This window comes from Sesamum indicum, linkage group LG2 (genome assembly GCF_026168435.1).
Source record: "Sesamum indicum cultivar Baizhima isolate 11 linkage group LG2, ASM2616843v1, whole genome shotgun sequence".
Classification (NCBI taxonomy): domain Eukaryota; kingdom Viridiplantae; phylum Streptophyta; class Magnoliopsida; order Lamiales; family Pedaliaceae; genus Sesamum; species Sesamum indicum.
Window position 1 is genome coordinate 16,192,682 of NC_142658.1, and position 24,810 is coordinate 16,217,491.

Below are 24,810 nucleotides of genomic sequence, written 5' to 3' on the forward strand. Positions count from 1 at the left end.
GGTTGATAAATAATAAAAAAAATACTAATTGCTCAAATTATCAAATCAAAATGAAATTGGTAATCTATATGCAATAAAAAAAATTCAAGATAATTCAATCAATCATCATATATATGCCAAGATTCCACATTGATTATTTATTCAAGTAGAGTTACAATTTTATCCTTGTCTTTAACTTTTGATTAACGGTCAACTAACGGTAGGGGAGGCTCTTGCCAAAGCACAAAAGCTCAGGGAGGTCTATGCAAATAACCGCAAATCTCGTTCTCTTCTCTCTCTTTCTATTTTCTCTTTTTTTGATTCCGATTCGATTGCGATTGCGATTCTCTCCATCAGAATTATACCCACTGCACACTTTCCATTGCGAAAGGTAAATTTCTACTCCGCTTCTGCAAATTGTTTCATCATGCGAGGTATTTGAGGTATTTTTCTGTTACAATATTTCTGAAATTAGATGTGTGGATCGTGTGTTTGATCTATTCTGCTTTAGTTTCAAACCTAGACTAAGCTGAAGCTTAAGTTTAATTCTTCGTGGAGTTTCACTAATTCTAGGATTAATGGATTAAGATTTGTATGCATACTTGCAAAGATTTCAACTTTTTGCTTTTTTTTTTCTTCAATAAGTTGGTTTCGGGTTACATTTCTATAGTACATTCACGGAGATTGCGGCCTTGAGAGATGAATTTTGTCTATTTATATATGCATTCCAGCTTCGGCACGCTTTTATCTTCATTTAACATTTTGATAATTGAATTTAATTCAATGTTAGCATTTATTGATGTTGAAGTACTGCAGTGGATAGAACTGACGGAACATTGCTATTTTTGTACGTTCTAGTGAGCGTGGGTTGGGACCAGAGATGGCAGAAGGTGAATCATCAAACTTGTCCCAGCCTGAGTGCGACGCATCAGTTCGCCAATTCTCTGCAAATGGGGTTTCCATGCAAACATCAGAAGTTGAAGCAAAGCTTGACGAGGGAAATATTCAAGAGGCCGAATCTGCACTGCGAGATGGCTTATCACTCAATTTTGAGGTTGGATTTGTAAAACAGAAGCCCTGTTTTATTTTCTGAAAATGTTTACGAAATCGATACAGCTATGGATTAGACAAATGTTTTCTGGCTATGCATGCCACTTCATTATTCTTTTGGGAAAAGTGCATATAATGTAGTTTTACTAAGGATTAGCTTGAAGAATGATAAGTCTTAGTTGTAATGGCACATGCCTACTGAAGGGAGAGAAGATCTTACTACCTTGTGGGTGCTTTGAGATTCTTATTGCTTCCAGCCGCTGGTATCCTCTCGTTCATAATTATGGATAACTGGGTCTTCTATTTTGAAGTGATCTAAAACTGCCATTGCTTTTGTTCCCTTTTTCGTGTTCTTCTACACAATATTATGATGCATAACCTCCTAGTTGTAAGCAATGTAATTTGTACAGTGCAGGAGATGACATCAACTCGCTGCAAATTTATGGATTACTTTTTATGCAAGTAAATCTAAACTATGGTTCTTCTCAAGATCAAACTGCTGAAAGATGAAGTTTACCTGTTGCTAATTGCCTCTTTAAAGCTTTTAATCGTTTCTGTTGGTTCTCGGAAGATCAATAAATCAGATTGATGCGCTAATGCTTATTAATGTTCTCTGGAAGTAGAGAAGGTAGCTTTTATGTTCTTTTCTTTTGTTGGTGTTTGGGTACCTATAAGTGATTTATTCACCCTTGTTATGGAGAAATTTTTACCTTGGATATAACTTCATAATGCTTTTTCCTTGTGAGTAATCTAGACTTTTTCAGAACCATTCTTCTTTTTCTTTTTAAATCATACATCATTTGGAAGGAGGTGCTCTGGATTCAAAGAATTAACATTCCTGCTTCCCCTTCAAAGTTTTCCGTTATGATGTTATATATTATAGGATGGTGTTACACAGGGGATGTGCATTCAAGGGTGATACTGGCCTGATTTGTCATCATGCTCCATTAAGAAACAATTCAACTGTTTGGAAGTGAAAATGTGGCAATGAGCTCTACTTGTACATTCTGGATAAGTTGGGGAGCTGCTGGATGACCAAATAGTAGGTTTCAGTGAAGCAGATTGGACTCTGAGAGTGAGGAAATGAAGTCCTCAATAATGCTATTATTTCAGAAAGCAAATTCATGTTCTGCATAAGCTAGGCACGGTCCTATCTCTGTACTGAATCTCCTATGTCGCCAAAAAATTTGAGCTCCTGGAAATTGAAATTGCATTCTTTCTGATTGCTCGTTGGTCTATTATTCCTTCGGAAAATGGTGGGGAAGAGGATTTTCAATGGTAACGGGAAGGATTTTGAACAATCAAGGGGGATTCATCTTTTTGCATTAGAATGAGACTTGTTATTGGGTGCTAATTCAGTTGTGCGGCATCCTGAGTTAAATGGATACTTTGAGCTTTGGCTTATTTTCCTAGTCCAACAAACTGGGTTTATAACTCCCGAGGTGGTTTTGAGATTGATGTCACTAGAATTTCACCTTAAATGTTCTTGGTTACAAGTTGATGACCCTGCATGCAGCCATATTTTGTGATGAAACTGAGATAAAGCCAACATGGTTGCTTCTGACAGTTAAGAGGTGGAAGCTGAGGTTGGAAAGTAAGTGTTCCTAATGGATTCTGACCAAAAGGATGATTTGTCTTCCCAATTCTCCAAAAAATTGCATTGAACATAGATTAATTAGAAAATAATATCACCAAGTTCAAAATGTTGAACTAGAGAAGCAAATTCAATAAAGGTACTATGTTTGTGTGTAGGACCGACCATTACAAAGATGTGGAGTTGGGGGATTTTGATGCAATCGGGAACCTAAGATTTCATTTCCTGCGATTCTTCTCTCTCTCGCTCTCTCTCTCTCTTAGTTTGCTTCTCTCCACGTCAAGCTTCCATTTTTAACACCAAGCAGGAATTCTAGAATACTACTAGATTCAAGATTATAATAGTTGATATGAAGCATTATAGTTTCTCTAGCTATTGCTTAAAAGATTTTGATTACTGATTAAGAAAGATGCCTAACCGTCTTCATCTCTTTTTCTGTTCTTGCTTAATGTTTTTGACAGAGTTAACCTTGAAAGCCCAATATTCAAATAAATGACCTTTGGTGGTATTTTTCCGTATGTCAGAACAATAAATTGACATCTCATGAACATTTTTGACTGGTTTCCAAACTATTACCTATTTGGCTTTCTTTGTGGCTACTTTGGGGGGTTGATTGTAACGCTAAAATGGTAGAATCTATAATATTTTATTTTCTCAGTTTTATTATTTGATTATTGCATCCTCCTTATATCTTCTTAATCGCAACTGTAAATTCTTTTATGTATGAAATAAAGGTATGAGTGGAAAAAACATGAAACCCTATCAGTTTATTTTCAGGAAGCGAGAGCTCTTCTTGGAAAATTAGAATATCAACGAGGAAATCTTGAAGGTGCTCTGCTGGTGTTTGATGGCATTGATCTTCAAGCTACCGTACAGCGTGTGCAACATTCATTAGAAGATAAACCGCCTTCAAGAAAGGGCCGGACTCGCAGTGAAACATCATTTGCTGTCTCGCAGAATTCTACTAATCTTGTGCTTGAGGCCATATATTTGAAAGCCAAATCTCTTCAGAAGTTGGGAAAATTGACTGGTAGAATTTTTTTCAAACAATTATGAGTAGTTCTGAGTATAATTAACAACTGATTCAATTTTTACTGCTCCACTTCTCCGTCATTATGTTAATATTTAGGTATAATCTTATTTATCCCATATAATTATCTGATTAGTTTAAAAATTTGCTGGATATTTCTAGAGGCTGCTCAGGAGTGCAAAAGTGTGCTTGATGCAGTTGAAAAGATATTTGTTGAAGGCATACCCGATGTGTTGTTAGACAATAAGCTGCAAGAAACCATTAGTCATGCTGTTGAACTCCTCCCAGAGTTGTGGAAGAAAGCTGGTTGCTATTCTGAAGCAATGTCTGCATACCGCAGAGCTTTATTGAGTCAATGGAATATTGACAATGAGTGCTGTGCAAGGATTCAGAAAGCATTTGCAGTTTTCTTGCTGTATAGCGGGGTAGATTTTTGTGCACCCAGTTTATCTGTACAAATTGATGGTTCATATATACCTAGAAACAATCTGGAAGAAGCCATTTTGCTTTTGATGATTCTAATGAGAAAGGCTTACCATGGTAAGATAAAATGGGATCCATCAGTGCTAGATCACCTTACTTGTGCTATATCCCTGTGTGGGCAAACCTCAGTTTTGGCAAAGCAACTTGAAGAGGTTATGCCTGGAGCAATACATCGTACTGACAGATGGAAAACTATGGCACTGTCCTTTAGTGGATCTGGACAGAAAAGATCTGCCTTAGATCTGCTGAAAAAGTCTCTAAACCAGCATGAAGCACCCAACGATATAGTGTCACTTCTTCTGGCTGCCAAAATATGCAGTGAAGATGTGCTTCTTGCCGCAGATGGCGTTAAATATGCACAAAGGGCAATTGCTAATGCAAATGAATTAAATGCACATTTAAAAGGTATTGGCCTCCGGATGTTGGGCCTTTGCTTGGGGAAGCAAGCAAAAGTTTCTTCTTCAGACTTTGAAAGATCTCTTCTTCAGTCAGAAGCCCTGAAATCATTGGACAGCGCAGTAGCTCTAGAGTGTCACAATCCAGATTTGATATTTGAGTTAGGAATTCTATATGCTGAGCACCGAAATTTGGATGCGGCTTTGCAATGCGCCAAGCAGTATTTAGATCAAACTGGGGGATCCATGATAAGGGGTTGGCGACTGCTTGCTTTAGTTTTATCTGCGCAGCAACGGTTTTCGGAGGCTGAAGTGGTAACTGATGCTGCTCTAGATGAAACTTCAAAATGGGATCAAGGGCCACTTCTCAGGATGAAAGCTAAGCTCAAAATCTCTCAGTCACTACATATGGATGCCGTTGAGACCTATCGTTATCTTCTTGCGCTGGTCCAGGCCCAGAAAAAATCTTATGGACCTCTTGGAAGTTCACCTCAGGTCAAATTCTGGATACTTATATACTGAGCCAGTTAAATTTTATCCGGATTTCCTGCTCTCTAGGTTGCAAGGTTATTTTATGCGATTTTCAGTATTCATCTCTCTGTTGAGAAGTCTAGAGTATGCACTGACGTTTTGCTGGGAATCATATTTTGTGGACCTGAACAGAAAACAGAACTGTTTCTTAACTTATAGGGTTAATTATCCTGCATGTTAACATAGGTATTTATAAATTGCCTCCTATTATTAGAAAACTTATGCAAACTTCCCTTCAAGTTATATCCGTGTTACAATTGCCCCTTCTATTAGTCAACTTAATTGAATTTGTTGATGTCATGATAAAATTTAGTGTAGACTTTCTATTTTGCCCAGACTTGGATAACTCTATTTTTTATAACTAAAATGCCCCTAAAAGTTTTGTAATTGGTAATATTAAAATGGTAAACTTGTAAGTTTTAGTATATTGTTCTTAACATCTTTTTAGTCTCATATTGTATATTTTTTAGGTTGTGAATTTATTTTGTGTTTGTAAAAAATCATGAAACCTTGCAATATCAACTAAAAAATTAAATTCTTTTTCTAGAAACTAATAGATAAAGCTTGCATTATGGAAAATGTTAAAAGTACTGAGGCAATTTTGATCATACAGCCAACTTCACTTGTGAAATAAAACTTAAACAATTCTATTCTAGTATATTTTAATTCTTAAAATTAGGATTGCATTATTTCACAAATATAAATTATATAAATAAATATTTTAGAATTATTACAAAAAGTTTATTGTTTTAAACTAGTACAATGCTAGTACTCAGTGTCGCTTAAGTCACAAAAGTAAATAAATATTTGAATGTTAATAATTTTATATTTAAAGATTATAATAAGTTCTCCAAAATCAAACCTTAACTGAAAAAAACTAAAACAACTTAAAGATACTTTAAATTATTGCATACTAGCGTCTCTCTATTTTGATATGGTGGTTTACTGTGTACTCATTGATTTGGGTTCAGATTTTCAGAGTTCGGAAGCGATGTGTGGATTTTGACTGGTTGGGTAGGGCGGGGCAAAGAAATGGCAAATGCTTGAGGATATTTTGTTGTATTCTTTTTATCAGTTTTGATGACCTTTTTTCCTATTTTTGTAACTGAGAGTAAAATAGTCATTCAAGTACTCTCCCCTCAAGTTTGACTGATGACGGTTAGGCCATTGGAGGTGTTTGTTTAATGTTAAAAACAGGAGATCAATAATTAACTCCTGTTATTCAAATGTTTACTTTTGTTTCTTTTCTTGTATTTTCTCCTGTCTGCTATAGGTGGAGCATGAGAAAGTTGATGAATATGAAGTCTGGCACGGACTAGCAAGTTTGTATGCTAGCCTTTCTCGTTGGAAGGATGCAGAGATATGTTTAGGAAAAGCTAGAGCTCTAAAACAGTATTCAGCAGAAACATTACACACTGAAGGTAAGAACTCAAACTTCTTACATTATAAGAAAACCTGAAGGTTTCAGTGATGGTGTCACAACTCACTAGTATTTCAGTGAATTCCTTCTGCTGCCATCTTTTAGAAGATGTGGTTTGTGATACTTGGTTACTGATATACCCACGGAAGGGACGCTTAGGTTGGGGAAATTTAAACAATGTTATTACCACTTAATTAGAGGCAACTTTACTGTTCTTAAGTTCAATACTCAGCCATCCTGAAACTTATTTGTTGGATAAGATACTTTGGATCTTGAATTGCTTTCTTTTCCTGTGTCTAAGATTGAACAATCACCTAGCTACCATTTCATATGAATATTACATAGATACAGAGAGAGAGAGATCCGATGGTTTTCCAAGTGCTCTGGGAGGAGGGGTAGAAGACAGAAAGCTAGAGTGTAAAAAAAACTTAAGGCAAGAGGAATTTTAATGTGCAGCCAGCAGCTAGTTTCAGTAGAAGCCTGAAACAGTTGGTCGTTTCAGCTTTCCTCTACCTTCATAAGTTGATTGCAAGAATCCAGATAAGCATCGTAATAGAAGTGTTAGATTTCTGGAAGATTTATATGTTTAAAATGTAATCCAGAAAGACACGCGCGCACGCAGTCACACACAGAGTCTTGACATAAAGATTTTTTGCTCAAGGTTTTTGCTGTATGATCATTTCCAAGTGCTTATTCAAGAGAAAGGGGTGGTGTAGGGAAGACGGACCACAAAGCACACACACCAGAGAGAGAGAGAGAGAGAGATGAAGCCAGAGGTATCTCACTGTGCAGCTAGTTTCAGGAGAAGCAGAAGATTTTTTGCTTAAGGTTTTTGATGTATGATCATTTCCAAGTGCTTATTCAAGAGAAAGGGGTGGTGTGGAAACCACAGAGAACACACACACACACACAGAGAGAGAGAAGAGAGAGAGAGAGAGAGAGAGAGAGAGATGAAGGCAGAGGTATCCTACTGTGCAGCTAGTTTCAGGAGAAGCCTGAAGTTTCACAAGTTTTCGGCATGCCTCATCCTTCATAGCTCTATTACTAGTATCCAAGAGTTGGTGATATTCCAGTATTTCTCAAGTACTTGCTGCACTTCCTCAGAGAGAGACTGGAATTCTCTGAGGTCAGCTGAACTACAGGGGAAGTGGCTGACTTCAGTTCTTGAGCCTTTGAAGGACTAAGAGTTTATTTACTGGTCTCAGCTGTTCAGTTGGAAATGGTATTGCCGGGCTATCAGAGAAGCAAGTGGCATGGATGTCAAGTAGCTGGCAGAACTCAATTTAAGAGAATTGGAGGAATTAGATTCTGGGAGCTGTTGTCCCTGAATACCAAGTTAGCATCAGAAGGGAGAGAAGCAGCTGGCATGGATGTTAAGGAGTGGTAGGAATTCAGTAAAAGAGAATTAGCGGGGTGGGACCCGTTGTAGGCCCAAAATCAGATGAGTGTTGTGTGGGGGATAATTCCTTTGGTTACCTTCTTCCGTTACTCATGACATGTAGTGTGGTTTGCATTCTTTGTCACCTCTTAAGAATCTATTTAGGCAGTTTTCATCCATTTGCTGATGCATTACCGTGGTATGGTAAATCTCAATACCCCTTAGATTTGTTAGCTGATCAACTGAGCTCCTTGAAAAATGATTCCTTCATTTCAATGAAGTTCTATCTAACCTGTTTATGTCAAATAGGAAAGCATGCAAATTTGAGATACTAGATACAGGTTGAGTACGTTTAGCATCACAACTTCAATAATTAAGCATATGCAGGAGAATTGCCTTTCTCGTTTGATGTGCACGCTGTTGTTAGACTGAGTAAATTTCTTGTCAAATCTTACCCAGTGCATTTTGTTAAATGCCAAATTTCCACTTTGAATTTCTTGAACTGACAATAGTGAGAAGAAAGACCACAAATTAATCGAAGTAATACATGGAAAACAATTTGCAACTCCATGTTTTAGGGTAAGATATAGGTTACAGTAGAACCAGTTCATGTAGCATAAAGCTGAACATTGACTAAGGTTGAGAGCAGGCTTACCTCAGTTGCTAAACCAATAAAATCATCATGTTAGACGAAGGAGCACAAAAATGGAAATGAATATCTCATTCGAATGACTGAATGCAAAATGCCCAAAATGATCTAACAAAGAGATGTTGGTACTATTTGCATGAAACCTCATTTCTCAGAGAAATTATCTGATCTAATATGTAGAGTGTATTATCTTGTTCCGTAGGACCTGATCTTATCTGATAAGTCCATTTGTACATGATGCCTCAGTGATCAGAGAAGAAATGGCATGTATATCTTAACTTATCTGCAGTAAAACTCTTAGAGTCTACTGAAAGATGGGAAGGAAAATAAATATCCATATCCAGAAAAGGGTATATCATCTTTTGGCATGGGAAATAGGGAGGTTAATGGATCTAAGGTGTCTTCCTCTTGGGGAAAAGAACGAGTTTCTTGACCTTTTTGAATCTGACAATTCGTTGCCCCTAAAGAGAAGGAAAAGCTGATTTCCTATTATTCAGGCAGTGATATACTAAATGAATGAGCACTAAGCAAAGTGTCCTGTTTTCTTGTCATATGTTGTTCCAGGTATGATGCATGAAAAACTAGGAGACGCCGACAATGCTTTGGCTGCTTATATAAACGCCCATCTGTTGGAACCAAAGTACGTCCCCTCCAAGATTTTGATCGGTTCTCTGTTGTGTAAAATGGGAGGGAAGATGTTACCAGTGGCTAGAACTCTTCTGTCAGATGCATTAAGAATTGAACCTACAAATTATATGGCGTGGTACTATTTAGGCAGGATTCACAAGGACGAAGGCCGGATAGCTGATGCTGTCGACTGTTTCCAGGCAGCTTCAATGCTCAAAGAATCTGATCCGGTGGAGAGTTTCAGTTCCATTGTTTGAATCTTTTTCAAATATTCGTGTCTCATTCTTTGATTCTTTGCGAACTTAAGCATTGTTTATCCTGCTGACACAGCACCACAGGCATTGTTAGAGAGTTATTCTCCAGAGGTTTACCGCGATATGATGCATTTTACATCCTCAAAATATTTAAAAAAAAATTAGTTGCTGTAATATCCGTGTCAGAGAAACCATACTTCCAATTACATGTGGTAGTAATGTTTCTACGGTTCTGTATGCTAAATGAATGTTTATGTTGTTTGGATTTTGAATTTAGTGTGCGAAAGGGGAAAAAAAAAGGGTTACTTACACTTAAACTTTATTAAAAAGTGCGAAATTATATTTTTTTCTCTTAGACTTCATTAGAATTTGAACACAAAATGCTGATGCCAACAAAAATGCAATAAATTTCAATTTTACCCTTCTTTCAACATTCTTTTAGTAATATGTTTATACAATATAATATATATATATATATATATATATAAGTCAAAAGAGTTTAATTAAAGTAAAATATTATTCTTGAATTATGACCGTTGGATAGAAAGTAGTCATTGATCAATGAAAAATTAGTCATCTTTTGGTGTTTTTTTTTTACTTTCTTTATATAATGAGAGGTAAGTATTATTATTGCATCAATTTCTTGAATGTCTTGTTCAAGTCAATGTTTTAGAACCCGGATCGGTCATCAAACAAAAAATTCAGTAGATTATGGGGTAATTGGTCCAACCGTTGGTCCAACCGTAATCGAATCGGTGACGTCATATATATGTAATAAGTAATTATAAAATAAATAAAAAAATAACTTTAATAATCAAATAATATAAATATACTTGAAAATTTTGTCTTTGAAATATTTTTCTCTTTACAATTAATATTTTTGATAATATATGCTTATAATTAACATAGAATAGATATGTAATAACCTTAAACAACAAATGTAGTATAAAAATACAAAAAATTTAAATAATAAAAGTCAAGGCACACTCAAAATGAAAAAATGGGAAGAAAATTAGGATTTAAGCCTATTTTAAAACAGGCCAAGACACAACCACTTCGTATAACCCAGAACCGGGTTGACCAGTTCGGCGGTCCGATCGTCGAGTCGGCCAGTTCTCTGAAAAATACAGTTTTTGGCTTCCACCAATTTTTTGCATTTCATCCAACCCATTTTATAGCCCGGTCAGCGGTTCGGACGATTCGACAGGATGGTCGAGGTTGGATTTTAAAACACTGGTTCAAGTATTTCATTTAGTGTTTCAAAAAAATAGACGAGACAACAGTGATACATCACCCTATATATAAAAGTAAAAAAAATGACTAATTTTTCATTCATAAATGACTACTTTTTATTCAATTGATATATATTATTTAAGAATAGTTTTTTTTTATTACAACTACTCCCTTTTGGCTTGATATTATTATATTTATCTCCTATAAGTATAAATATTAATTCTAAAAATCGGAACTGAACTGAGCCGTTGGACCTGCAAATTTTCTCTCTCTAAAACATTTCGCCGAGATGCCCAACTGAGGAAGAAACAAGAATCAAGAATCCCTCCACCATGTTTCTGTTTTCCAGATCCATAGTTTCTTGAGCTCTCTTTCTCATTCTCAGATCTTAGCTGTAGACGTGTTGTAACTGTAACCATAGCCACACTCACACATCAATGGAAAAATTGGGAGAGAAAAAAAAAAAAAGAAGAACTGATGCCAAACAGCAGCAAGAACCCTCCCAGCGACATCACGAAGCAAGGATCGAACCGAAGAGCCATCTGGATGACTACTGGAACCAGAAGCACACAGAGTATTAGGTGCTATTCCGCCGCAAAAGTGATTTCTCGTACAAGGCGAATGAGGAGGAGAAAAGGAACTACAGTTAGTGAAAGCTCCAAACACATGACCACTGGTGAGGAGGAGGAAGCCGAAGATACTCCGGCCGGTGATGGGGACGGCGGGGAGGTTGGAGACTGTCGTGAGGTAGGCTTAGGAGGTGTGTTTTATGGTGAACAGCAGCTTCTTGGGTCTGAAATTGAAAAAATGCCTTCTTCTAATCCGCCGGCAGCAGCAGTTCTTCTGGGTGGCCGCCGCGTTGGAGGGATAGAAGCAACTAACCTGAACGAAAAACGAGGCGACTTGACCACGAAAAGTGGAGTTTTCAGAGCACCGCCATTGTTGCTCCTTGGAGATTCTTCAAGCTCCATTAATGGCGGACGAAGAGCTCGCGAGTTTAATATGACTCAGTTTCTTAGCCTTGCGTATAGAGTTGTGGATGATGGCGACGATGTCTCAATGGAGGCTTTGGAAGCGCTAAAATCACGATGGGAAAAGAGGTATGGCAATGGCGGAAATCAGACAACACAAACAGAGACTGAAACGCGAGGGGTGGCTACGACGTTTGGAACTCCACCGGCGACGACTGAGAGGGCAAACGGTGCTAATGGTGAAACTGGTTCACCGGCGCTTGGAAAAACTGACGAAACTCTGGGGCAGCTGTGCGAAGGCTTTTTCGGAAACAAAAGCGATGAAATAGTAGATGAAACGAGGGAGAAACAGACTGCTGACATAAGCTTTTTTTGGGAAAAAAAACAGCCTTCTCCCGACGCGGCAAGGAAAATTGGTGATCACGTCCAAACGGGATTGTACGTTGGGAATATCCCATTGTATGCAAGTCCCGAACAAGCGTCCTCTGAAGATAAAATTGCGCAAGTTTTCAATAATTCTTCAAGAAAAACTTTAGCGTATGTGGCGCCCACTGTGCAAAATGGCGAGGTGATTGTTCGTCCTTCTTTGGAAATTATTCGGGAAGGATCGAAGCGATGGAAGTCTACGGTAGTTGGATATTTTCTCGGAAAAAAACCTTATTTTCACCATCTGAAAGAATTTGCCACGTCAATATGGCCGGCGTTGCGTGACGTCACTGCTACGGCAAATGGTTTCTTCTTCTTTCAGTTCAAATCAGTCATAGATATGGAAGAAGTAATTGAAGGCGGACCGTGGTTTTTTCAGGGGCAACCGATTGTCCTTCAGAAATGGGAACCAGGAATGGCAATGCGAAAGCTGAAACATACACAAGTCCCCGTGTGGATCAAACTTAGACACCTTCCAGTAGAGTTGTGGACCACGGAAGGATTGAGTACAGTAGCAAGCGGAGTCGGAAAACCGTTGTATCCGGATGCCATAACGAGAGCATGCACGAGACTGGACTTCGCTCGTGTATGCGTCATGCTAGATATCACCTCGACATTACCAAAGCATATCATTATCATGACCCCAGACGAGGGACGAGGGGAAACTCCATGCAAAGTTGATGTCGAATATGAATGGGTTCCACCGAAGTGCAAGAGTTGCATGAGCTTGGGACACTCTATCAAAGATTGTTCGTTGATAAAACCGGCTAAACCCACCAAACCACCGGTGACTATCTATGTACCCAAAGCAGCGGGGCCGCGGGTACCTAGGAGGGAGGAGAACGTTACTAAAAAGTCAAATGTTCTACAACCCGAAACACCTCGGACTTCTTCCTTTATGCAGTTCGAAGAGAGCGAGCCACCAACATTGGACACGCATGCGCCTCCCGCTCGACGTGGAGACAAGAAACGCGAGGACAAGGGTAAGGCATTGGTTATTTCTAATACTTTTGATGTTTTACAGATACTTGATGATGTGAATGAAGCTACTGGGGGTCCTAATCTAAGCAGCCCCAAACACGGTGATCCATGTTGAATATGGCAATTTGGAATGTGCGTGGCCTGAACAAGAGGGACCATCAGCTAGCAGTGAAAGATCTTGTTGCTGAGTTCAGGTTACATTTTCTTGGTCTCCTTGAAACTCGGGTTCGTTTGAATAATGCTTCTCAGATCCAGTCTTTTTTATTACCGCAATGGAAATGGTTTGTGGATTATGTGACGACGGGTAATCGTATCTGGATTGCATGGGATGATAATGTTATTAATGTCGATGTGGTGGAGCTGGGCACACAATTTATACACTGTCACCTTACTATTCGAGCACTTCAGGAATCAGTTCACGTTACCATCATTTATGGGGCCAATGAGTTAGCGGACAGACGAGAACTCTGGGACTATATCACTACATTATCCATCCAATGTGTGGATACCCCGTGGTTAGTTGGGGGTGACTTCAATGCTGTTCGGGATCTTAGTGAGGTCTGCGGAGCTTCTGGAGACATAAGGCTAGCAATGGAGGAATTTAATAATTGCATCCAGAACGCAGGATTGCTTCCTTTACCCATGCAGGGGGAATGGTACACATGGCACAATTGCAGTGCAGGCCCCCGGAATCTATGGAAACGGCTGGATAGGATACTTATTAATGACACATGGAATGCTCGCTTCGCCGCTTCATCTTACACCACGTACCTCGGATCACTCACCGATGGTCCTGTATGGAGACAGACAACAACAGTTGGGAGGTATGTTTCGGTTTGACAATTATCTTACCCTCTCACCAAAATTCATTTCCAGTGTGCAGAGTATATGGCAGCATGAGATAGTTGGAGTACCGATGTACGCGGTGACTCGGAAACTCAAAGCATTGAAACCAGTTTTTCGAGAACAGAGAAGGAATAAGGGAGATTTATCGCACAATGTGCAGTTGGCTAAGGGTTTTCTTGAAGCAGCACAAATCCTAGTTAGCTCGAACAGACAGGAGGATTTGTTCCTACTCCTGGAGCACTGCTGTCGAATGGTCTTGGCAAAAGCGGCGAAGCTCGAGGAAATCATGCTTCGTCAGAGAGCTAAAATGGAGTGGATGAAGGGGGGTGACCAATGTTCCAGAGTGTTCTTCCGCAAGATTGCGCAACGAAGGACAGCGAGGAGAATCTTGCAAATTAACGATGAACATGGAGTTACCCACAGGGAGCAAGAGGCGGTGATTAATGAATTTGTCTCCTTCTACCATAACCTGCTAGGAGGAGAGAAACGTCGGGACATGGTGGATATTAGGTTCCTTAGACCGTGGGCACGACATTTGCTGACAGATGAAGAGGTCAATTCTATCTTATTGCCTTTCACCCCTTCTGATGTTAAACAGGCACTATTTGATATTGCTGAGGATAAAGCGCCTGGGCCTGATGGTTACTCATCAGGGTTCTTTAAAGCTGCATGGCCGATTGTAGGACGGGAGGTGACGAGAGCAGTGTTGGATTTCTTTACTACTGGAAGGCTATTGAAACAAATCAATACCACTTTACTGGCGCTTATACCGAAGGTACACTCCCCAATGGCCGTTAGTGATTTTCGACCCATTTCTTGTTGTAATGTGCTTTATAAGATTATTGCCAAACTTATTGTCCAACGATTGAGTGTGGTTTTGGACAAACTTATTAGCCCCTGCCAAGCGGCGTTTGTGCCTGGCAGAAGTATCGGTGATAATATCATGCTAGCTCAGGAACTTTTTTCGGGATACAACCAGACACGCCTCCCTCCCAGATGCGCACTGAAAGTGGATATTAGAAAGGCGTATGATACGGTTGAGTGGGACTTTCTGTCTGCTGTTTTACAATTATTTGGGTTCCCTAACATATTTATCAGGTGGATTGAGGAGTGTGTCACTACAGCATCTTTCTCAGTCGGGCTCAATGGAAAACCCCATGGATTCTTCACGGGAGCGAGAGGGCTTCGACAGGGGGATCCTCTTTCGCTGTATTTATTCGTCCTGGTTATGGAGGTGTTACACTTGGGGTTTCTCCAGTTGATTGATCAAGACGAGCTTTTTACGTTTCATTGGAAATGTGAGGCTGCACGGGTGTTCCAACTTGGGTTCGCCGACGATATACTATTATTCAGCAGGGCTAACATCGCTTCTATTGGAGTTTTCAAAACAGGATTAGATCGGTTTGCAGGATGGTCGGGGCTGAAGTTGAACGTCCAAAAGAGTCATCTTATTATTTCACGGTCAGCACAGGGGATGAGGGAAGATATGCTGACTTTACTCGGGTTCCAGGAAGGCCAATTGCCGATGAGGTACCTTGGCCTTCCACTCATATTTTCTAGATTGTCTGCTTCTAATTGTCAACCGTTATTGATAAAAATTGATCAACGTATAGCTGGTTGGGAGGGGCTTCAACTTTCATATGCAGGTAGAGTACAAATTATTAAATCTGTACTCACTTCACTTAGTGTTTATTGGGCTTCTGCATTCATTTTGCCTAAGAAAATCATTAAAGAAATTGAGAAAAGAGTACGAGCTTTTCTATGGAAAGGAACGGGGAATAGTGGATATGCAAAGGTGGCATGGAAAGACGTGTGTCGGCCTGTTGTGGAGGGAGGCCAAGGAATCAGTGATGTTGCAACATTAAATCGGGCATTAATGAGCAAGAAATGTGATGTGATTAGATGCGAGAGGACATCAATTTGGGTGGACTGGTTGTACGCTGGTCGGTTACAAAAAACCTCTGTTTGGACAATACGGGATGATAGGGGTTCGTGGGGTTGGAGGAAATTGCTACGTCTGCGAAGTTTCCTCCGCCCAATGGTGGATTACCGCATTGGGGATGGGACGAGTTTCTATATTTGGCAGGATCCATGGCACCCTCTTGGGCCACTTATTGACAGATTCCCACGCGCTCCGGACCTACTGGGACTTCACTTGTCGACCAAGCTTAGCTCGGTCATTTGTGGAGGCGATTGGTGATGGCCTCCTATCACGGATTTCGAGTGCTTGGATATTACTCATTTACTACCTCCAATCCATGGAGGAGCAGACCGTATTATTTGGAGATTGGACGGCGGTCAACCTTCGACCAAGGCACTTACCAGATTATTTGATCCACCAGGGACGAAAGTAGACTGGGCTTCACTACTTTCGGGCTCCTGTAAAATCCCTCGTCACCTTTTCATTTTATGGATGGCAATTCTCGGCAAACTCCCAACGACGGACAAGCCATGGCTCTCTCATCTCGGTGATTGTGTCTTGTGTGATGGGACGATGGAGACTCATACTCACCTCTTTTTCCAATGCCGATATAGTAGACGGTGTCTTTCCGAGATTCGCAGATTGGTCCGATTTCCATGGCCTAACCGAGATTGGGCAAATGACATTGATTGGGCAGCACGGAAATGGAGGGGCAAGCATATTGTCAACCTTGCTTATAGAGCACTGCTTGCTTCTTGTGTTTATCATATTTGGAGGGAGAGGAACCTGAGGCGATTCGAGCATGAAGAAAGAACATCGACTACTTTGGCTTTCTTGATTGTTAACGATGTTAAGCAGAAGATTCTTAGCATTAATTTAGCTTGTTCAGTTAGCACATGTGCCTTATACAGACTATGGCGTATCCCGTGGTCTGTAACGGGAGAAACCAACTGATAAACACTGTGTTGTACTACTATTCTTCAGTTAATGAAAATTACATTTACCCAAAAAAAAAAGTATAAATATTATTAGGGGAATGTTGGATGAGGCGTAAAATTGAAAGTTTATATGTTTTTTTAATTTTGTTCGTATCAATATTTTCTCTCCAACCTCTAACGGAATAGTGTTACTTATAAACAAAAAATTATCACAAGTGTAAGTGTAATCTTAAAATTCCTTTGAAAAAAAGTATAATTTTTTAAACATAAAATATTAAAATTTCTTAATCTATATTATTAAAAAAAAAAAAAAAATTTGATCATACCAATTTTTGATTGGCCCATTTTACCCTTTTATTCATTTTATTCTTTTAAAAAAATGCCCACATAGTAATTTTAATATTTATTTATAATTATTTTACAATTATATTTTTTTTCCTCTCGCCCCACAACTCCATTTTTCTCTCATGTTCTCCATATCTTTTGCCCTCACAAACTTCCATAATTCAATGAACCCTATTACAATTAATCTTTTTTCTTTCACATTCTTCATGTTTATTTTTTCTTACAATATTTAATTTATTTTTTCTTTCTTACTTTACCCTATATTTTTTTTTTCACATACTTTTTTCTTTATCCTCAACCCATTACGTTTTGTGTTTTTCCATAATTTTTCTCTTCATCTCAAATTGTAATTTTTTATACTCACGAGAATCGTGTGCAATAACAACTAAAATTTTTTATTTTAACATAAAGGTTGATATTAGATTAAAACTTCCTTTTTATTTTTATAAGTTTGAAAATTCAAAAAAAGAAAAAACAAAATTAGAACAGTCTCTCAATAGCGGTTCTACTGCCTACTTTATTTTTTTATAAAAAAATAAAAAATAAAAAACTAGAAAGTTGTCACAAACGTTATTAAGCAAGGCGGTTATGCCTATTTTTGTAATTTTTAAATTGTTTTACATTTAAATAAGTTTGCCAATTAGTTCAAGATCAGCTTGAGCCTGATTCTACATTCACATTTTACTTTGTTCCATCTTTTGCTAAGATTACAGAAAAATGTACAGACACGAACTAGTAAGCTTCTAAACCATAAAAAAAGAGTAAGCATTTAAAAATCAATATTACAATTTATAAATCAAAGTTTCATTGAAGACTTAAAAATAATTTAGCTAAACTACACAACCACAAGAGTCGAGCATACACAGCCTCCAAGTTAGCTCAAACTCGTTTAACATGCTAAGCAGAGAGCACCCCAGCTAAATATAGAAGCTCACGAGCTGTTTGAGTTCATTCATCACGGCATAAGGAGCAACAAGCTCGTTTTCCTTCATTATCAAAGTAATCTATATGAAAGAAGAGAATCCTAAAAGATGAAGAATTTATCACTTTCATGCAGTTAACTAAACCATGGTACAACCGTACAAGATCTGGGAAGCGAAAATTTATGATGAAATGAATCAACAACTACGCAACTTTAAGAAATCATTCCATAAGAATTAACCCTCTTACAATTCATGCGCTAAATTTGAAGTAATATTAGGTTCATAAGAAAAGATCATTCCGATAAGTTGCCATAGAGTTGGCAAATAACGTTATTAACTGGAGAAGTTGCACCCAGAAGTTGGTTGCAAAAGAATCTTACAAATTTACTGTGAGGTGAGCTGAACAGCAGTAATCATCCATTTCAATACCAAGATGCTTGTAACTTGAATACAGGTATTTCTACATTGACTCAAGGATCACAGGGGAAAAAATCATAAGCAGCACATGGCAATGGATCATGGAGTAAACTCCAGGGTACTAGCAACTGATGACTTACAGTAATCAATAAGAGTTAGAGGGAAGATACTGGTTTTATCCTCTCCAACAACTTCTCAGCTTCAATAAATCCACCAAATGGTCCTAAAGATAAGTATTTTATAGCTTTCCATCTGTTTTTAAGATTTTTAACATCAGATTAAGATTGATAGTTCATCAGAGAAAAAATGGAACTATTAAGAGAGAGCCTAGAACATGGGCATCCAGACCCATGGAGTAATCATATGTCAAAGAGCTCACCTGGGAGTAAATGGAAGTGCGAAACAATGAAGATGCAGGTGATTGACGCTGTTAAATGGAGGCTGGTGGAATCCAAATCTGCTAAACGGAAAGTTGTGATGGTAGAATCGTAAAACTTCTAAAAAAGAGAATATTGGTAGAATTTCTGAAGATATTTCAATTCAGAGAAAAGAAAATGAATGAAGACCCAAGCTATATGCATTAGAAAACCATACCTATGATGCTCAGCATTAGGGGCATCTCTTTGCAATAGACTTTGACCCACATTTAACATGTGACTGACTACAAGGAGAAGAATGTTAGTTCAACTTATGAAACAAGGATGCCTGCATGATAGGCAAACAAGAAGCACAGAATATTCCGGTTACCCAATGCAAAGTCTTCAGATCTCCTCTGAAGGTCTTTGACTGTTGGTATGTGCTCATTTGGAATCACAAGGTAATGCCTATCCAAAATGTGCTTGTTAAGAAACTAGTATGCTGTAGTGTTTCACAAGATAAAAGAACTGATCTGACGCTAGCCCATAGCAGATTATAATGTTCATATGTTATCATAGGAAAAAACAAGCAAATTTTGCCTTTCAAATGATAAATATAACTTCCATCAGAAGAATATTGTGGGTGAACGCGTAATTTCCGATGTTAGAATTTAGGGACATAAAATGGGCCAATTACCAAAAGTCTTTGTCTTGAAACTCAAAGATCCATCACAATTTATTATAGTAAGTCCTATTTTCTGAATATCTCTCTAAATTATCTACAGTGCTTAAACAAATGACTTCAATTTCACTTTTTCCAGTGACATGAATTGCAACACCTGTTAAAGTATGCTCTTTCTCCAACTATGTTCTTGACATGGATTCTAAATTGTTTTAAGTCACTGAGCTTCATCTCATTCTAAGTTATTATTGTAGTTTAAAGTTTAGTACCAATTTACATATAATGGCTTGTAATATATTAGGGTTTTCGTAACCCACGATTCTTTTGTAATAGTTGAATAGGGTTTTTTTATCCTTTGGACTCATCACCGGTGGATAAATTCCCAACACTAACATCATATCCAGTTTCATTCCACTGTGAAGCAATTAATCAAACACATTTTGCTCAAAAAGCTGCAATGACAATTACCAATGAAATGAAACGAACAAAATCAAGGGTAAAGAATTGGGTAAACCTTAATGCAGATGGATTGATATCTTGAAAAGCAACAACTCTATCATCCTGCATCAGTCAACAAAGAACACTATTACTTCACACGTGCACAAATATATATACATATATATATATGTGTGTGTATGCATATATCTAAGAACGACAAGAAAAGAAAAAGGGAAACGAAAACAGAGAAAATACAAAAAGAGAAAAAAATAAAAAATCCGGACCTGGTGAAGGAGAGTGGTGGAGGTGGAAGAGCGGGCGATTCTGCAAAAGATACAGGACCATGAAGGAGCCGCCGCCATTGCCACTCTCTGAACAACTGCTCCGATTATCCCATTTCTCGATTTCCCCGACAGATAGGTGTTTTAGAGAACAACGAAGATATAAGATTGAATAATCGATTATTCAATAACACTTTCTAACACTCAATCCTAATGAAGTTTGGTCTAGTAATACATATTTTGTGATTTAAACAATTATATCCCTCCATTTTTAGGTTTGCTTTAATCTAACATCTAATAAAAAATTTATATACGTTAATTAAAATTTACTAAATTTAGTATATAATAAAGAATCAAATGAAAGTTTGATATTTATTCTTAATTGACTTATTACTAACTTGTTGTATGTCATATATACTTTTTGTAATTAATTTACCCTTATAACGGTAAACATAATTCTCATCATACGCATTAATATGTGAAGATGCATAAGGATAATTTAGTTATAAAAAAAATTATTTAACCTGCAATAACTTAGTCATAAGTCGATCGGGAGTAAATAATTTTTATCTGATTTTTTTTGTTAATATCATTAAATTTAATAAATTTTGACTAACGGGTGGACTTATTATCTAAACAAAGCAAATTTTATTGGTATGTGAATATAATTTTTCAAACCATAGTGAGTCTACGTATAGTTACACCAACCTCATAGGAAGGGAGTGTAATTATTACTTCTATATATTGAAATTATAAAAAAGGACCTAAAATAATGCATATGATTGGTTAGTTAATTTAAAACTATTTCTTCTATATCTATTATAAATTATCTAGGAAAAAAAATGCAATTTTTGTACACTAAGTTGGAGGTGGTGGCACTTTTGGTCCAAATCCATTTCAAAATAGTGATTTAGGCCTGTATTTTTTTAAAAAGTGGCAATTTCCGTAAAGAAGCCCTAATTTTGCTGGAATCCCTCACATGCGCCTCATATGATCACAAAAATTTTGGGCTTGCTTACTTGTCTGGTGATTAATGCCTGTGTGGATAAAAAAAAAAAAAAAAAATTTCTTACATGACAAGGGTTGACGTGTTTATTTAACTTTAGACAAAATAATCTTAAAAGGTATATGGAAGTTTGTGGATGGAAGATTTTAGACAAATATAAAAAGTTGAAAGAAGTTTTAATAAAGCTCTATGTATAAGTTTAGAAACTTTTATAGTATTTAAAAATATTTTTGATAGAGTTTTGAGAACTTCTCACCGCACCACTCATATTAATCTTCACCATTCATTTCAAGAACCAAATGTATAAGTATCGGGTTGGAGTTCATTTTTCAAGATACAGTTTTGGTCCCTATGTAAACACTTATTTGCTTTTGTCCCTAATGTTCACATGTTATGATTTTGGTTCCTAATATTTATAAATATGGTCCTACTGTCTAAATAAGTGTTAAAACTAACGGAGTTGAAGAATACGAAAATGTTGCCTTACACGCCCACAATGTGTAACACATAGGAAAAGAGACAAAATTTAGATGGTCAGGCCGTGTTGCGCAACAAAGAAAGAATTGGCATAAGAAAGCATCCACACTTTCAGAATCCGAGCATAGAAAAACAAGACAGAGAGCATCCTATAAAAAGAATTTAACAAGAAAGAGTCAAATACAAACATCCATGCATATCCCAAATGTTTCAAGATGAATTATTTATGACAACTAAATCAAAATAATCAATTTGATTACAGCAAGTTACTTAAAGAAATATCCCATGGTTTGCCATTTTCTTAGGGTTTCGCCTTTGTCCCATTTCTAAGGAGAGGCCGAAGATTCCGGCACCACCATGAATTCCTGCCACAGCTCCACCACTTGTTGTTTCCTCTTCTGCCCTCTCTTTCTCTATCCACTGAACTTACCCCCTTCGCCACTTCCCGACCAGCAAACCAATGTGTTCGTCTCTTATAATTTATTTTGAGAACAGTCTTATTTAATATAACGTTAATCAAAATGAGAATCGTCATGTTTAAATGCACATTTTTTATCTATGTGTTTATGGTTGAAGCCCCTAATCATAGAAGCTATGGAAGTTGGGCCATGCATATGATGCTAATCATGAAATCAACTTATGAGATTTGATCTAAAATGTTTCAAGTTGAGAACCATCAAGTAGGGGAATTGAAGGATTCTAAGTGTTGCATCTTATGATGAGCGTCGTAGTTTTATTAGTGGGTAATTGAGAAGGATTGTCAAGTTCACTGAACTGACTTATAGGAATTGTCATATAGAAGTCCCGTATGGCATAATTTGTATGACTAAAACGCCTTCGCACTAACCTTGTATATAGGACGGCTATGACTTGATCATGTGCAACATAGTCTAGTTCTCATCATGGATTACCATACAATCATTTTAACACATAGTTGACGCATGCATGGAGATTGGTGATTGTAAAATGGGGGACAATGCATAAAATCCCCCTTTGTTTTAGAAAGTATGCAAAAAACACCTTCCTATTTTCAGAATAGGCTAAAACCCCCTTCCTGTTTTGTTTTAGTCAGCAAAAAATCTCCTTTCTGTTAGAAACTAAAGAGAAGAGGAGGAGACGCGCGTCTACTGCGTTTCGTAGTCATTTTCTGCAGTTTAGATTCATATTTAATGACACTTTGGACTAAAATACCCCTCTATGGATCTATTTAACATACAAAGGGCTTTTTGGCTTGTTTTGTGTGTTCTTTTTGTCATTTCTCACCTTAAAAAATAAGTTAAATTTTGTCATATTAAATTTAAATTGAAATATTAAATTAAATTATATTTAAATTCAAATAATTTTATAATTATTAATTATTAAATCTAACTATTATTTTTAATTAATTAAAATATATATTTAATTACAATAATTGTTATTAACTACCCAAAATATTTAATTATTATAATTATTTAAAATATTCTTAATTAACTAAAACATATTTTAATTAATATAATTAAAATTACTTAAAAAATTAAAAAAAAAAGAAAAAAGAAAAAATGGCAATTTTTGCCCCTTTTACGCTTTCTAAGTTTCCGGCACCGTCCGGACGAATTTTCGACGATCAATGGTACCATTCGAATCCTCTCTTCAACACGAAAATTTTCATATCTTCAATTTGAGTTTTCGCCAATCATAGAGAGTGGACTCAAGTCACGACCTCCGAACATGTTTGCTATCGATTCATCTTCATGCGATCGAATCTCGATCTCAAATTACCACCATCAGACTCGTCTCTTCAAGACGATTCTAACTAGATCGGCCTCACTCAATTTGGTAAAGAATTTACGGAGATACGACGATTTTAATAAATATTAGCCGCTTGGGTGTGGGGGGTTGGGGGGGCTATGGGGGTAGGGTGGGTAGTTAGTTTTTTTTTAAATATATAATAATAATATATTTTTAAAATTTTAAATTATTTATATATAATATAAGTTAAACAATGTGTTGAATCTAGACCTTTTATTTGTTTAAAATCTAACGGTTGAGATTAATTTATTAGATCTAATGATCAGTATTTGATCAAAGGTCATTAATATAAGAAATAATATATAATAAGTAAGAGTATAACGGTTATTTTTTAATGGAGAGGGGGCGATTGAACTGAATTTTACAAAACACAATGGGATTTTTAGCCTATTCTCATAACAAGAGGGTTTTTCTTACAGACTTTTTAAAACATAGGGGCATTTTATGTATTTTTTTTCTTAAAATAGGGTCTATTACTTATCATGAGATGATAGCGAACCTCTTATGTAATCTAAAATATACGTTTCTTGAGCCATGACCATGGCGGTTGATCAAATAGGAAAAGAGATTTTCAATGTTGATAAAATTAGAAGCATAACTTGGAGAGCTATTACATAGATATCGAAATCCAATATGGAAACTGATAACAAATTCCATACCTTAGACTTTGATCGGAGTCGGCAGTAGAATGACCGTAATTGCATGGTGCGAGTGGCTCACATGTTCACACATTATTCACCTATTCTTTAGTATCACGGACTATTGCTAGATGGCTACTCATGGTAATGGGTACTCTTAAATTATGGGGTTAATTTGTTAGAACTGGTAATCATCAAGCTAATTGTTGGCTCATTGTCATTAAATCTAAATAATATTTTTCAATAATATGTTAATATTGAGAATTCTTCCTTGACCATCTTCATCTTATGCTTTACACAATACTTATATGCATTTGGTTGAATCCCTTAGATCATGATACTATAGAGTTGGGTCACACATAGGATGACATCATGAAGTTGACTTCTATGGTTTGATTTAAAATGTTAGAAGTCAATAAATCAATCGAGACGCGGTATTAGCCATGATTCCTTAGAGACTTGTACTAAGTGATGTGTTCATATGATTATTGTAGTGGGTGCTTAATAATGAGTTATCAAGTTCGCTGAACTGACAAGCATGAGTTGTCATTTGGAAATCTATAAGGCATGATCGGCATGACTAGAATTTCTTGGCTGTGATAGTACAAGATTCAGTTCTTTGACTTGAGGAACCACAGTAGTTTTGTGTACAGGGTGGTTGTATCTTGGTCTTAGCTAATGTGGCTGCGTAAATACGTGGTTACAAAAAATGCTAGTACCAGTGTAGTTAGAACGTGTATGGAGGTTGATGTC

At 37.1% G+C, this 24,810-nt stretch overlaps 3 protein-coding genes across 10 annotated transcripts; 2 read left to right on the top strand and 1 right to left on the bottom strand.

Annotated features, from left to right (window-relative positions):
* Nucleotides 1–230: 230 nt before the first annotated feature.
* Nucleotides 231–9,662, top strand: LOC105155841 (protein NPG1). 5 transcript variants are annotated; one of them, XM_011071815.3, is made up of 6 exons: nt 231–370; nt 838–1,033; nt 3,401–3,653; nt 3,816–5,026; nt 6,336–6,483; nt 9,074–9,662. In XM_011071815.3, exons 1-6 carry the CDS (start codon nt 243–245, stop codon nt 9,391–9,393), a joined length of 2,256 nt encoding a protein of 751 aa, XP_011070117.2. In that variant the 5' UTR covers nt 231–242; the 3' UTR covers nt 9,394–9,662. The 5 variants fall into 5 exon arrangements, with proteins under 5 accessions (XP_011070117.2, XP_011070120.2, XP_020547535.1 ...); XM_011071816.3 differs by having other exon boundaries at nt 286–422; XM_011071818.3 differs by lacking the exons at nt 6,336–6,483; nt 9,074–9,662 and adding an exon at nt 6,034–6,315.
* Nucleotides 9,663–16,260: 6,598 nt separating this feature from the next.
* LOC105155934 (uncharacterized) lies at nt 16,261–16,722 on the top strand. The gene has a single exon (XM_011071915.1). It carries the CDS (start codon nt 16,261–16,263, stop codon nt 16,720–16,722), a length of 462 nt encoding a protein of 153 aa, XP_011070217.1.
* A 1,049-nt stretch (nt 16,723–17,771) lies between these two features.
* HINT4 (histidine triad nucleotide-binding 4) lies at nt 17,772–22,996 on the bottom strand. Of its 4 annotated transcripts, XM_088877756.1 has the most exons (8): nt 20,152–20,515; nt 19,944–19,990; nt 19,139–19,215; nt 18,986–19,052; nt 18,771–18,848; nt 18,562–18,643; nt 18,355–18,434; nt 17,772–18,037 (listed from the first exon to the last, which is right to left on the bottom strand). In XM_088877756.1, exons 1-8 carry the CDS (start codon nt 20,227–20,229, stop codon nt 18,007–18,009), a joined length of 540 nt encoding a protein of 179 aa, XP_088733882.1. In that variant the 5' UTR covers nt 20,230–20,515; the 3' UTR covers nt 17,772–18,006. The 4 variants fall into 4 exon arrangements, with proteins under 4 accessions (XP_088733882.1, XP_088733883.1, XP_088733884.1 ...); XM_088877757.1 differs by lacking the exon at nt 19,139–19,215 and having other exon boundaries at nt 18,986–19,048; nt 20,152–22,996; XM_088877758.1 differs by lacking the exon at nt 18,355–18,434 and having other exon boundaries at nt 18,532–18,643; nt 20,152–20,486.
* Nucleotides 22,997–24,810: the final 1,814 nt, after the last annotated feature.

Coding starts and splice junctions, on each gene's coding strand:
- LOC105155841 (XM_011071815.3), top strand. CDS start 243: ATGCAAATAACCGCAAATCTCGTTCTCTTCTCTCTCTTTCTATTTTCT. Junction 371..837: donor CACACTTTCCATTGCGAAAG/GTAAATTTCTAC, acceptor TGTACGTTCTAG/TGAGCGTGGGTTGGGACCAG. Junction 6,484..9,073: donor AGAAACATTACACACTGAAG/GTAAGAACTCAA, acceptor ATGTTGTTCCAG/GTATGATGCATGAAAAACTA.
- LOC105155934 (XM_011071915.1), top strand. CDS start 16,261: ATGGCAATTCTCGGCAAACTCCCAACGACGGACAAGCCATGGCTCTCT.
- HINT4 (XM_088877756.1), bottom strand. CDS start 20,229: ATGGCGGCGGCTCCTTCATGGTCCTGTATCTTTTGCAGAATCGCCCGC. Junction 19,991..20,151: donor CCACCACTCTCCTTCACCAG/GTCCGGATTTTT, acceptor TGACTGATGCAG/GATGATAGAGTTGTTGCTTT. Junction 18,435..18,561: donor TGTTGGAGAGGATAAAACCA/GTATCTTCCCTC, acceptor GAGTCAATGTAG/AAATACCTGTATTCAAGTTA.